General features: G+C 47.0%; 1 protein-coding gene across 1 annotated transcript; it reads left to right on the top strand.

The window, feature by feature from the left end:
• The first annotated feature begins 887 nt into the window (after positions 1–887).
• Positions 888–9,810, top strand: ttc1 (tetratricopeptide repeat domain 1). Its single transcript, XM_040027136.1, has 8 exons — positions 888–971; positions 1,363–1,817; positions 1,900–1,960; positions 2,619–2,731; positions 3,258–3,294; positions 3,385–3,533; positions 9,057–9,111; positions 9,490–9,810. Exons 2-8 carry the CDS (start codon positions 1,377–1,379, stop codon positions 9,624–9,626), a joined length of 993 nt encoding a protein of 330 aa, XP_039883070.1. The 5' UTR covers positions 888–971; positions 1,363–1,376; the 3' UTR covers positions 9,627–9,810.
• The last annotated feature ends 2,126 nt before the right edge of the window (positions 9,811–11,936 follow it).

The following is an 11,936-nucleotide window of genomic DNA, read 5'->3' as shown; positions in this document are numbered from 1 at the left end:
ATGGGTGGAGCAGACTTTTTGTTGCGTTGTGACTTTGACTGCAGCTCGTTACCTGTTAAACTCTCAGCAGGTCCTTCTCTATTAGAAATGAATTTATAAACATAACTTTACTCCTCACAATACCCCAGTATGAAAAAGCAGGTATATCTGCCTGTGTAAAAAAATCTGTGTACATGGATGAGTGGAGATCCAAAGGGATTTGGGCTGCAGCTCATTTTATGGATGAGAATGGGGCCAATTAAAACATGAGACGTTCTGTGAGAAGTTTGACATAAGAGGCTGCTAAGAGTTATAAAACACTAACCAAAGCCGTCCCAGCCCCTCTGAGATCAATGACTGAAGAAGACATTGTGCACTCTGGCATCTCTCCTGGACTGAGACAGCTCTGCAGACTCAGAGTTCACTTTGGTGACAGCAGGTTTAGAAACAAGGCCATCAGAAATATTGTGATAAATCCTAACCTGGTTAAACTAACATAATCATCCTGCTGCAACCAGGTTTCTGTAAGGCAGAGTAAACCGATTTGTTGATCAATTATTAAGTCATGTACTAACAGAGACTTGGAGGAGAGAGACCTAATATTTAATAATCCACATTTCACTGTTTTACTCTTTGGTTCAGATGTGGATACTGTATTGTTCTTTCTTTGTGAATTTGTATGTTTAAGTTGTTTTTTGCTGGTTTTTAGTTTGTTTTTTGTCTGTTTGGGAGCTGACAGTCTCTATGGAGATGGGTTTTTGGGGGGTAGCAGGAGGAGAGAAGCTGCAGAGAGGCGTGTAAGACTGCAACTCTGCTTCTTGGTCCCAACTCTGGATAGTCAAATAAAGTTCATATCAAAATAAAAAAAAACCAAACTACTCCTCCGGCAGGGGGCGGTACCTACAGGACACTTTAAATAGGAAACGGAAGCGTTCCTCGTATAGGAAATGACGTCAGTGAGCGTGGTCGCGCAGATTCACCGGTGTTTACAGGTGAGACCGAAAAGCAGCTGATTTTAACGTTTCTGTGGTTATCGATATGCAACGGACTGTCACCTCGATGACGTCAGGCAGAGCCGTGACATAGTTACGACTGACACGTGCGTGTAGAGTCCCAGCTGACCGTTAGCTTAGCTGTTAGCATGTAGCTCCTTAGTAAACAAACAGAAACCTGACCAGTGATCAATACCGGCTGATCAACAGGAAGTGACGCAGACGCGAATCGCGCCGATCCTTCGATGGCTGATCAGCTGATCGCCACAGAAGAAGAGTGAGGCTCAGCAGGAACTGAAGCTGTTAGCTCAGTGCAGCTAGCTGGCTAACACTGGCTCTGTGTGACGTCAAAGGTCAGGCCTCTAATCAGTTTGTTAAATTTTTATTTTAGCTCAGAGTTTCAGAATGAGCGGAGGAGGCATACAGAGACACAGCAGGGCCGAGGAGGAGCACGAGGAGGACTTCTATGACTGTCCAGACACGCTGGAGCCTCCTGACCCCACTGCAGGAGGAGAGGAGAGCCAGCAGGACGTTCATTTTAAACACACACAGACTGAACGAGGAGACACAGAGAGGGAGGCAGCAGAAGGACACCGGGGAGAGGAGCGGGGAGACAGACTGAAGGAAGAGGAGGACGAGAAGGAGGTGAAAGCTCCACTGGAGACAGAGGATGTGGAGGAGGGGGTAGACGGGGTGAAGGAAGAGGAGGAGGTGAAGGAGCAACAAGATGGAGACTCCCTGCATGACTCTGACACGGAGCTGAAGGAGGAGGTGAGCCCAGCCGTAGAGTTTGATGATGATTACCTGAGGGAGGTGGAAAAGGAGCTGACCGAGGAGGAGAAGGAGGTAATACCTGCTGACCAGTACCTGCATTGAGAGACATTTAGGTGTCGGCACACGGTGGTAAATCAGAGTTCTTCTTTTTCAGAGTCGACGGCAGCAGAGCATCAGTCTGAAGGAGGCGGGAAACGCCCACTTTAAGAGGGGAGGTGAGTCTGTGAGATCAGCACTGTGGAGCTCCTGCATACTGCAAGGGGTCAGAGGTCACACTATCAGGGTTTCCCGTACACTGTCAAATGAAAGGGGCGGGGCTAGCTGCTTCTGACCCATTTAAAAAGGGCAGTATGGATCATGTCACTCATCTCACACAAACACGAACCCTGAGAGCCGCCTAAACCACAGGTGAGAGTCTGTGTGACCTCTGACCCTGAACGACCTCTGACTCCGACCAGCAGAATCTGGTGATCTGTGGCGGGAAAATAAATTTTGATTGCCGTGAATGATTTTGTGTCTGAGCATGCTCAGCACTGCCGCCTGCACTGTGAGACTTTAACCTGTATCCATGGAAACGTGAAAGATTCCTCTCCCACGGCCTGATGAAGGAGACGTGAAATCAGATCAGGGTGAATGAATGTGATTGGATGAACACGTGTTCAGGTGTGTGCTCTGTGTTTGCAGCTGAATGACAGAGACTTGATCACATGATCATTTTCAGTCTGACCTGCTGGAGCAATCAATATTATTTATTACTGTTGCTCATCAGGAAACTGAGCCGTCTTCAGAAATGGTGATGTCATACATGTTGATCTGTTACCGTGGTGACCTGCTCTGGGCTCTGTGTGTAACATTTGCTTGTTGTTCCCACAGACTGGGCGGAGGCGGGGCGAAACTACACGGATGCGCTGTCTGTGTGCCCCGTCTGTTTCAGCAGAGAGCGAGCTGTGCTGTTCTCCAACAGAGCCGCCGCAAGGCTGCACCTGGTAACATGCTATAAACACGCTAGCTCTATGCCAGTATCGTTGCTAACATGAAGGATGTAGAGCCGTCGGTGTGACAGAAGTCTGGTTCTATGAGTACCTGCTTCACCTCTAACACAGCTTTGTGTTGGTTAGTCCTTTTGTGGCTCTGCACACAGATACACCTTATCCAATCAGAAGGAAGCGTCCACACGCTGTAAACATCGCTCGTTTCCCTCTGAAACTTGGGTACCCCCCTAACGTTTTCTACTTCCTGTGTCACTTCCTGTGTGATGCCCTGTGCGATGCCCTGTGCGTGGGCATCACACAGCCCCAAATTAGGCCGCTGGACATTTAATGTTGCGACTGCAGTTTGCTCGAGTCACCAGGTTCGTGCTGCAGCAGGTGGGCGTTTCCTCCTGATCGACCAATGAGAGCAAAAGTTTGAAACGTGCAAAACACTGCATGTTAGCAATGATCAGTTATCAGTAATGCCATTAGCTGCGTGCTAACAGGTTAGCGGCGTGCTTACAGTGTGTGTCTCTGTCAGGATCTGAAGGAGCAGGCGATCTCAGACTGCAGCAGAGGTGAGCGATGACATCACACCCCTCCTGGGTAGCAGCGGCTGTGTAATGATTATTCATTGTACTGACTGATTGGCTTTGTGGTTCCCATAGCAATAGCGCTGGATCCTGACTACCTGCGGGCGCTGCTGAGGAGGGCGGAGCTTTACGAGCAGACAGAGAAGCTGGACGAGGCTCTGGAGGACTACCAGAAGGTTCTGGAACGAGACCCAAATAATGTTGCTGCCAGGCAGGCGGCCATGGTGAGTTCACTGACTGTGGGACAAAGCAGAACCAGGCAAGCTCTGTTCAATGTTAAAACCTAAAATGTGGGCTAAAAGCCAAAGAAGCTGGAGTTCACATGAAATCTCCATTTCATTTGTATAATTTATCAGTCTTTAAATTGTGATGCCAGTTAGCGGAGTTTTAGAAACAGGAAGTGAACCCGTTAAAGAGATGACCGGCTGATGGAGTACTCTGTAGGTGAAATCATGATGAATGTAAATTCACTGAAAGTTCTCAAACTAAGGATGTCTGTGGGCTGATGCAGTTTGTCTGTCGTGTAGGCAGGTCACCATGGTAACCGCTGTAGTGTGTTCATGACGGCGCCAGGTCAGTGTTCTCAGAGCCCTGCTCAGGTTACTTCTCTGTAGAAGAAGAGCGCTCGTGTTGGTGCAGATCTTATAGACTTCCTGTGGTGATTAACAGCTTAACTCTTACATGTGAAGGGTCCCCGGTTTGATGCTTGGAGAACACACAGACTCTGGGCAGGCCTCAGACGATGTGGGTGCTGTCAGGAAGTGAAATCAAACACCTGCTGTGAGGGAGAACAGCTGGAATCACCTGCACCATCTGTTTGACACCATCAGTCATTGTCTAACTCAGCTTGTTTTTGTGAGGATGTTTCTCTGTGGATTCAGTCGTGTTTAGAAAGAAATGTGTACGTATGTATGGCGTCACATCGCCTTCCCTGTACTGCAGGCTCCCGCCCCCTGTAACCACACCTTACATAAACTGCCTCCCTGCTAGGACTGGGCTATATTATACAGTTCACGGTAATACCGGTACAATGGCCCTTTCTCAATTCTCAAGTACGCGAGTCCGTAGGGCTGTTCGATATAATGATATATATCGGATGACGATATAAAAACGTTTAAAACAATAAAATCATCACATAATAATTAAATCAATAAAATCAGGGTCTGACTGTGTCATAAGCCAAGAAGTAAAAATGGGTTTTACATTAAAAGTGGACAGTGAGGGGGCCTCTCTAATGTGCTGGGGCAGAAAAGGCCCCGCCCCCTCTGAGCTTCCTCTTGGACCTGGGTACCTCCAGGAGCAGACCTGGGGGGTAGGTAAGGACGAAGAAGCTCAGAGAGGTAAGTTGGGGCAAGACCGTTTAAGCCAGGGGTGCCCAATCCCGGTCCTCGAGAGCTACCGTCCTGCAGCTTTTAGATGCATCCTTGTTCCCACACACCCGAATCAAATGAATGGCTTGTTATCAGGCCTTTGCCAAACATGATGGCATGCTGAAGAGGTAATCAAACCATTTGATTCAGCTGTGTTGGAGTAGGGATGCATCTAAAAGCTGCAGGATAGTAGCTCTCGAGGACTGGGATTGGGCAGCCCTGGTTTAAGCATTTAAAAACAAACATGAGAATTTTAAAATGAACTCTAAGATATACAGGCAGCCAATGGAGTGAAGCCAGGATGGGAGTTATGTGCTCTCTTTTACGAGTTCTGGTTAAAAGTCGTGCAGCAGCATTTTGGACCAGCTGCAGACGAGAGAGAAGACGCTGACTAACTCCAAAATACAGCACATTACAGTAAGCCAAACGAGATGGAATAAAAGCATCGATTACTGTTTCAAAATGCAGCCTGGATAAAATAGGTCTTCTCTTTGCCAAACGCCTTAAATGATAAAAACTGGACTTGACAATAGCCCTAATTTGACTGTCTAATTTAAAATCACTGTCCATCTTAAAACCCAGGTTAGTAACAACAGATTTAAAATACTCTGCCAGGGGTCCCAAATCAATAGCGGAGGGTTCACAAGGTCCACTAGGACCAAACAGAATCACCTCAGTTTTGCTTGAATTACATCTTAGAAAGTTTAGGGACATCCAAGATTTAATGTCTTCTAGAGATGCTAGAAGTGGCTTAATAGCAGTGGAAGGATATTCCATGCCTTCTGAGGATGGTTCCCAGGGGCTGTAAATATAATGAAAAAAGCAGAGGCCCTAAAATTGAGCCCCGCGGGACCCCAGACTGAAAGGCGGCAGAGGAGGACTCATACCCTAAAAAGTTAACACTAATAGTTCTGTCAGAAAGATAAGACCTAAACCATTTCAAAGCAGTACCACGAATGTCTGCAAGATGGTGCAAGCGAGTCAGTAAAATGTTGTGGTCTACAGTGTCAAAGGCAGCTGTTAGGTCAAGGAGGACAAGAACATCATGATTACCAGAGTCACAGGTAAGGAAGATATCATTAAAAACCTTTAAGAGTGCTGACTCCGTGCTATGAAAGTTTTTAAAACCTGATTGGAAGACCTCTAGGATACCATTCTCCTTTAAAAAAAACATCAATTGGCAGTGTACAATTTTCTCTAAGATTTTAGACATAAAAGACAACTTGGAGAGAGGCCTGTAGTTAGCCAACACAGTGTGGTCCAGGGCAGGTCCAGGGCAAGGGTTGTACTACTGCATGCTTAAAATGAGCAGGGACTACACCAGATATTAAACTGCTGTTTATAACAGTAAGAACAGCCTGGCCTATGCTAGGAAAAATCTCCTTAAAAAATTGTGGTGGGACAGGATCATTTGGGGAACCAGAGGGCCTCAGGTGGGCGACCACATCCTCTAAATAAGAAAGAGACACAGGCTCAAACTGGTTAAAAACAGCAGAGCAAGGGATCAAGACAGAGGGGTCGGCCTCATGAGTGCCCGCGTGGCTGCAACCTTCTCAATGAAAAACACATAAAATCATTAGTTTATGAGAGGCCTCCAAGCAGCCACTTTGTGGAGCATTTAAGACTGAGTCAGTAGAGTTAAATAACACGTGGATTGTGACTGTTGGAGGAAATGATCTTAGAGAAGTATTTTCTTTTAGCCTCTTTGACCGTATCCTGATAGAGGTGCCAGCAGTCCTTTAGGATTTGCAGAGACACCTGCAGTTTGTCCCTCTTCCATCTGCGTTCAGCTCTACGACACTCCCTCCTCACAGCCCGAGTGGCGTCGTTAAACCAAGGGTCCGTTTTAGCCTTGGGCTGCCTGGTTATTAATGGTGCCACAGAGTCCAGAATGGTTAGGCAAGAAGATTGAAACCAGGAGCTGAGGTCCTCTGTGTCCAAGGGAGTATGATCGGCGGGGATAGACAGCTGGCTAAAAGCAGAGGAGAACTGGGCAGCAGTGGAAGGGTTAATAATCTGACAGCGGCGAACAGGAGCGCTGGTTTGAACTGTAGTGTGTGAAAACACATCATCAAATAATACAGCCATATGGTCAGAGAAGGCAGTGTCAGTCACTTCCACGTTAGACACAGGTAGACTGTGTGACAAGACCAGGTCTAGTGTGTGTCCGTGTTCATGTGTGGGACCAGGTACGGACTGGACCAGATTAAAAGAGTCAATGAGGCTTAAAAACTCCTTCACCAGAGGTTTATCAGGGCAGCAGACATGGATATTAAAATCTCCCACAATAAGAACATGATCGTAGTTGGGCAGAATCCCAGCTAGAAATTCTGAAAAGTCATTAATGAAATTCTTATTGTATTTAGGGGGACGATAAATAACAGCAAAGAGCACAGAGTTAGAGCGACTGACTTAAAAACACGTGAGCTCAGAACTGGAAGACGAGGGCTGTAAAACACACTGTTTACATTTAAAATCCTTTTTAAAAACAACTGCCGTACCTCCTCCTCTCCCTGATGTCCTTGGTGTGTTAAAATAGGAACAACCCGCTGGTAAGAGTTCAGATAGAGTACTGGACTCACCAGTATTAAGCCAAGTCTCCGTGACACACATGAAGTCCAATTTCCAGGAGATGACGGACTCATTCAGAATAAAAGATTTGTTCACCAGCAATCTGGCGTTTACCAGCCCAATCCTGACAGGCGCCGGGGATGAGGTATAAGCCCCAGCGGCACAGGGAGCCCGATACAGCGGCCTCAGATTGTCGAGGTTCGCCCGGCGCACGTTGAGCCGAGGAGGACAGGGGTCACGGAGGAGTGGCGCGTCATCCTGGCAGACCACGGGGATGAGGCAGGAACCCACGGGGTCCAGGAAACGTTGGTGCACAAAAACTCCAGGAAATAATCTATGACGGTAGTGAGATGGTGCACCAAAGAGAGCTTGAGTTTGACCAGCCGACCACTGCGCCTACCCCGACGCTTCGCCGGGGAGGTAGCATGACAGCACGGCATAGGCAAGTCGGGATATGTGACAGCAGCGGACACCATGAATTCTGACCTCCGTTAGAAAATGGAGCTGTATTTTGTCCAGAACTTCAGAGGTTCAGAAGCGATTGGCGATCGTACACCAGTAAAGACCCGATTTCTTGAGTAACACACGACAGGAGCAATATAAAAACAAACAAAACTGACAGCAACAGACGAGCAGCCACGTACACCAGTGCCATCTTGAGGTACAGAGGACATTTTTAGTACGTTTTAGTTCGACTTTGCTTTTTAAGTTTTGTGGATATTATACATGGTTATGGTGAGGATACGTCGGCCAGTTTCCACTGGAAATGCCTTTTGGTTAAACTGAAGCAGCTGCTACACGTCTCAAACACAGTTTATTCGATGAGTGTATCCGCTGGGGCTGCAGGCGCACCTGGTCACTGTTACTTGAGTCTGGCATGTTTACATCACCGTGCATGACCTCTGATCCGTCCCTGTTAAAGACAGTCACAACTCTCAGAGCTTCCTCACTCAGTAAAACAGTGGTTCCCAAACTTTTTTTGCTAGGACCCCCGCACAAACACATCCTCCTATCACACGCACATATTTTGTTTTCAAACTTCATTGCAGTTTACTGTCAGTGACAGACAGAAAACAACAAGTGAAAACAAAACAAAACAACCCAAAATAAACAAGATTTGACAGCAAGTAAAATCTGTATTAAAGCGAGATATGCTTCATCACATGTTCTAGTCTTTGGCCTGGAAGGAAGCTGGTTTGGAAGCATATCTGGTGATGCTTCATCCTCTGCTTTGTGTTTGTGTGGGAGCCCCATCAAAACAATGTTCATTATGCTTGCTGCGTCCAAACATTGTTTTGTTTGTTTGTTTTGTTTTGTTTTCATTCATACCACGACCCCCCCTGCAATGGCTCTGCGCCACCTCCTGCAAAAACACCTCAGCCAGTAAAAGAGAAACGCCTCCTCGTTTCCTACACGGTCAGAGCTGCTGCAGCAGTCTGTGGAAAAATCGTTGAAACAAACACTCGACAGTGTCTCAGATCTTCAAACTTTGCTTCTAGTTCTGACTTCTTCTTCTCCTCCGTCTAACGTGGCGACTGCAGCAGCTTCCTGTGCCAATCTGATGGTGTCACAGTGGCGTGCAGAGCGACCAGTAGGGTTTACCAGGGCCTCCTGTGCTTATTCAGGTTCAGCCCCCTCTGAGGTCAGGGGTCAGCGCTAAGGAGGCATGAAAGGGACGAAAAACAGACTTACACACCTGACCTCTCTCTCTCTCTCTCTCTCTCCCTCTCTCCCTCCACCTGTGTGTGTCCACCTGTGTCTCCACCTGTGTCTCCCACCCTGTGTCCACCTGTGTGTCTCTATCAGAGGCTGCCTCTACAGATCCAGGAGAGGAACGAGAAGCTGAAGGAGGAGATGCTTAGTACGTATTGCACCTGAACACACCATTAATCAATCATCCATGATTGTCTGGTACGTACCTGTCGGTGCGACAGCATGGTACCTGTTCAGGTGGAGACAGTGTTTTTCAGCCATAACATCACCTGTGACAGGTGAGAGGAGCCAATCGGTGACAAGACTGAAATGAAATCACATGATCGATCCACATGATTTTAAAGGCACACACAGATCAGACATGAACTCTGATCAGCTGTTGGCTCTGATTGTTCACATTACAGAGATGCAACTTAAACAATAAAAGCCTGCAGCCTGATAGCTCAGGGCCTGGAGTCCTTTCACAATAAAAGCCATACATTAGACATACAATGGAGCTGTGATCTCTGTGACCTCTGACCCACAGGTAAGCTGAAGGACCTAGGTAACATGATCCTGCGGCCGTTCGGACTCTCCACCAACAACTTCCAGGTGAACCAGGACGCCGCCAGCGGCGCCTACTCCATCAACTTCATCCAGAACCCCAACAACAACAACAGGTGATGATGTCACAGTGATGTTGTTGCTCACAGCCGTGACATCACACCACAGAGCAGCGGTTCACCTGTCTGCTGATCAGTTTAGTTACTGATCATGAAGAAGCCAGTACGGACTGGTTATTGATTGGTGATTGACTCTTAATGAAGAGGAATAAAAAACCTCTGAAAGGTAATCTGTTCCAACCAGACTCCATTCATTTTCTGTCTGATTTAAGCTGCTCTGATGAAACTCTAACTTGGAGCTTCTATGCGTCACCGCGGATACCTCTGACGGTGTTGAGCTGGATTAGGCCCCGCCTCCTCTGTGCTGAAGCAGTTCCAGCTGTGAGTCTTTATTAATAAAGTAAGCAGACAGGCTGTTGTCTGTTGTGGAAGTTTTCCGTTTAAATAAAGCCTGCAGACGAGCGGTGAGCGGTCAGCAGAGTCTCTCTGAGCCTAGCATGGCTCTCAGTTAAATACCTTCTCCAGGAACAAAAGGCAGTACACAGCTGTTTCACACCTTAAGGTTCACACTCCCTTGCTACCTCCCAGAGTCCTCGAAGAGACAAAAGACTCTTCCTGTGGAGTCGTCTGCTCCCCCCAACTTCCTTACTACACCCCCACCATTTGTCTAACTGCATGAGTGTGAGACATGCTAAAATCCAGTGGCACCAAGGCATCATACAATAAAATAATGTGATTAATACATAAATAAAAGAAATTCCTATACATGTCCTGCAGAGGGGCGTGGCCACAGACTGAGGTCATGAAGACAGGTACAGAGCACTCGCTGACCTCAGTGTCAGCGCTCTGATGGATCAGCTGTTTGTGACACAATAACCTGATTAGACTTAATTATCCTGACAGCAGGTGACTTCCTGTCTGACATCAAGCCCCGCCTCTAACAGCGGTATTAGCTCCTGGAAACCAAAGAAGAGTACCTTCCACTTTTTTTTGTGTTGTGATTTCTTTTTGAGCCTAAAAACTACTTATAATGTGTTTTTTAAACACACAGGACTATAGTGGACAACAACAAAAGGACAACTTTGGTTTGAAATTACAGCTGAATTTAGAAAATCAAACTGGACCACTTTACAGCTTTAGAGCAGAGGTGGGGAACTCCAGACCTCGAGGGTCGGTGTCCTGCAGGTTTTAGATCTCACCCTGGGTCAACACACCTGAATCACATTACCAGGCCTCTGGAGAACGTCAAGACATGTTGAGGAGGTCATTTATCCATTTAAATCAGCTGTGTTGGATCAAGGACACATCTAAAACCTGCAGGACACCGGCCCTCGAGGCCTGGAGTTCCCCACCCGTGTTAGGGTGTCATTAAAAACCTTTAATTAGATGAAAAAACAAAAATCTTCATTATTCTTGTTTTCTGCTGTTTGTTACCAGGACGATATTAACCTGTATATTTAGCTGAACAGACGTAGTTCTTCCACCATCACTGATGCTCCTCTCCTGGCGCCTCATTGGCTGTGACACTTGGTCCTTCACTGTGGTTCCAGTTGTTAGAAGACTCTGAGATTGATGGCTGTGAAATATAGATCAAAGCTTATGTGAGTTCCTGTGGGAACCGATCCACCAATCACAAGTCGACTGCAGCACCAGTCTCTGGTCACTCCACAGACAATCCAGCCCCAGACCATTAGCAGCATTGGGGGCAGAGACTTGTAGGCAAGGAGGTTTTGCCTGCTAACCTACCATCGTTGTCCTGCTGATAATTCTGGTCAGTGGAGGCAACCACATGTACTGATGTGGCAAAGAAAACCTTTGTGTTGGCAGGTGGTGTTTGTTGTTGACAGCGGGGTCTGAGGAGCAGCTGCCAAACCTTCAGTTTATCATCCATGTGTTTAATCGGACTCCAGTGTTCTCGGACTTCAGGCTCACACGAGTACTGAAGTACCGGATACTCTCAACACAGTAATCTAATGTGATACTACGCTGGATACGTTATCCTGGAACTAAATGATGCACACAGTTCGTGCTGGCCCACCGAGCACCGCCCCGCCCGAGTCAATCTCCTCGTCAGGTAGTCCTGTGTCTTCCTCCTCTTCGTCGGGTTCTCCTAGACCAGGCGTTACTCCTCCTCTTCATCCAGTCTGAACCTCCCTCTGCTGCTGTGTACAAAACCCTCTGCTTCACCTTTGTACTCCAACAGCAGAATCAGAATCAGAATCAGAAAGGGGTTTATTGCCAAATGTTGAGCAGGTTTACAACATTAGGAAATTGCTGCGGTGCTTCAGTGCAAACATAGTGTCATAAATAGCACTTAAATAGACATGAAAAAAATAAAAGTAGGAATAAAAATTAAAAGTGCTACGTAGAA

This window comes from Simochromis diagramma, unplaced genomic scaffold (genome assembly GCF_900408965.1).
Source record: "Simochromis diagramma unplaced genomic scaffold, fSimDia1.1 OVJJ01000773.1, whole genome shotgun sequence".
Lineage (NCBI taxonomy): Eukaryota > Metazoa > Chordata > Actinopteri > Cichliformes > Cichlidae > Simochromis > Simochromis diagramma.
This window is presented reverse-complemented; position numbering and strand designations above follow the sequence as displayed.

What these genes read in the sequence shown, in the direction of transcription:
- ttc1 (XM_040027136.1), top strand. Translation starts at nt 1,377, where the DNA reads ATGAGCGGAGGAGGCATACAGAGACACAGCAGGGCCGAGGAGGAGCAC. An exon ending in CGCCCACTTTAAGAGGGGAG is followed by an intron (nt 1,961 to 2,618) that starts GTGAGTCTGTGA and finishes TTGTTCCCACAG; the next exon opens with ACTGGGCGGAGGCGGGGCGA. An exon ending in GCTGAAGGAGGAGATGCTTA is followed by an intron (nt 9,112 to 9,489) that starts GTACGTATTGCA and finishes TCTGACCCACAG; the next exon opens with GTAAGCTGAAGGACCTAGGT.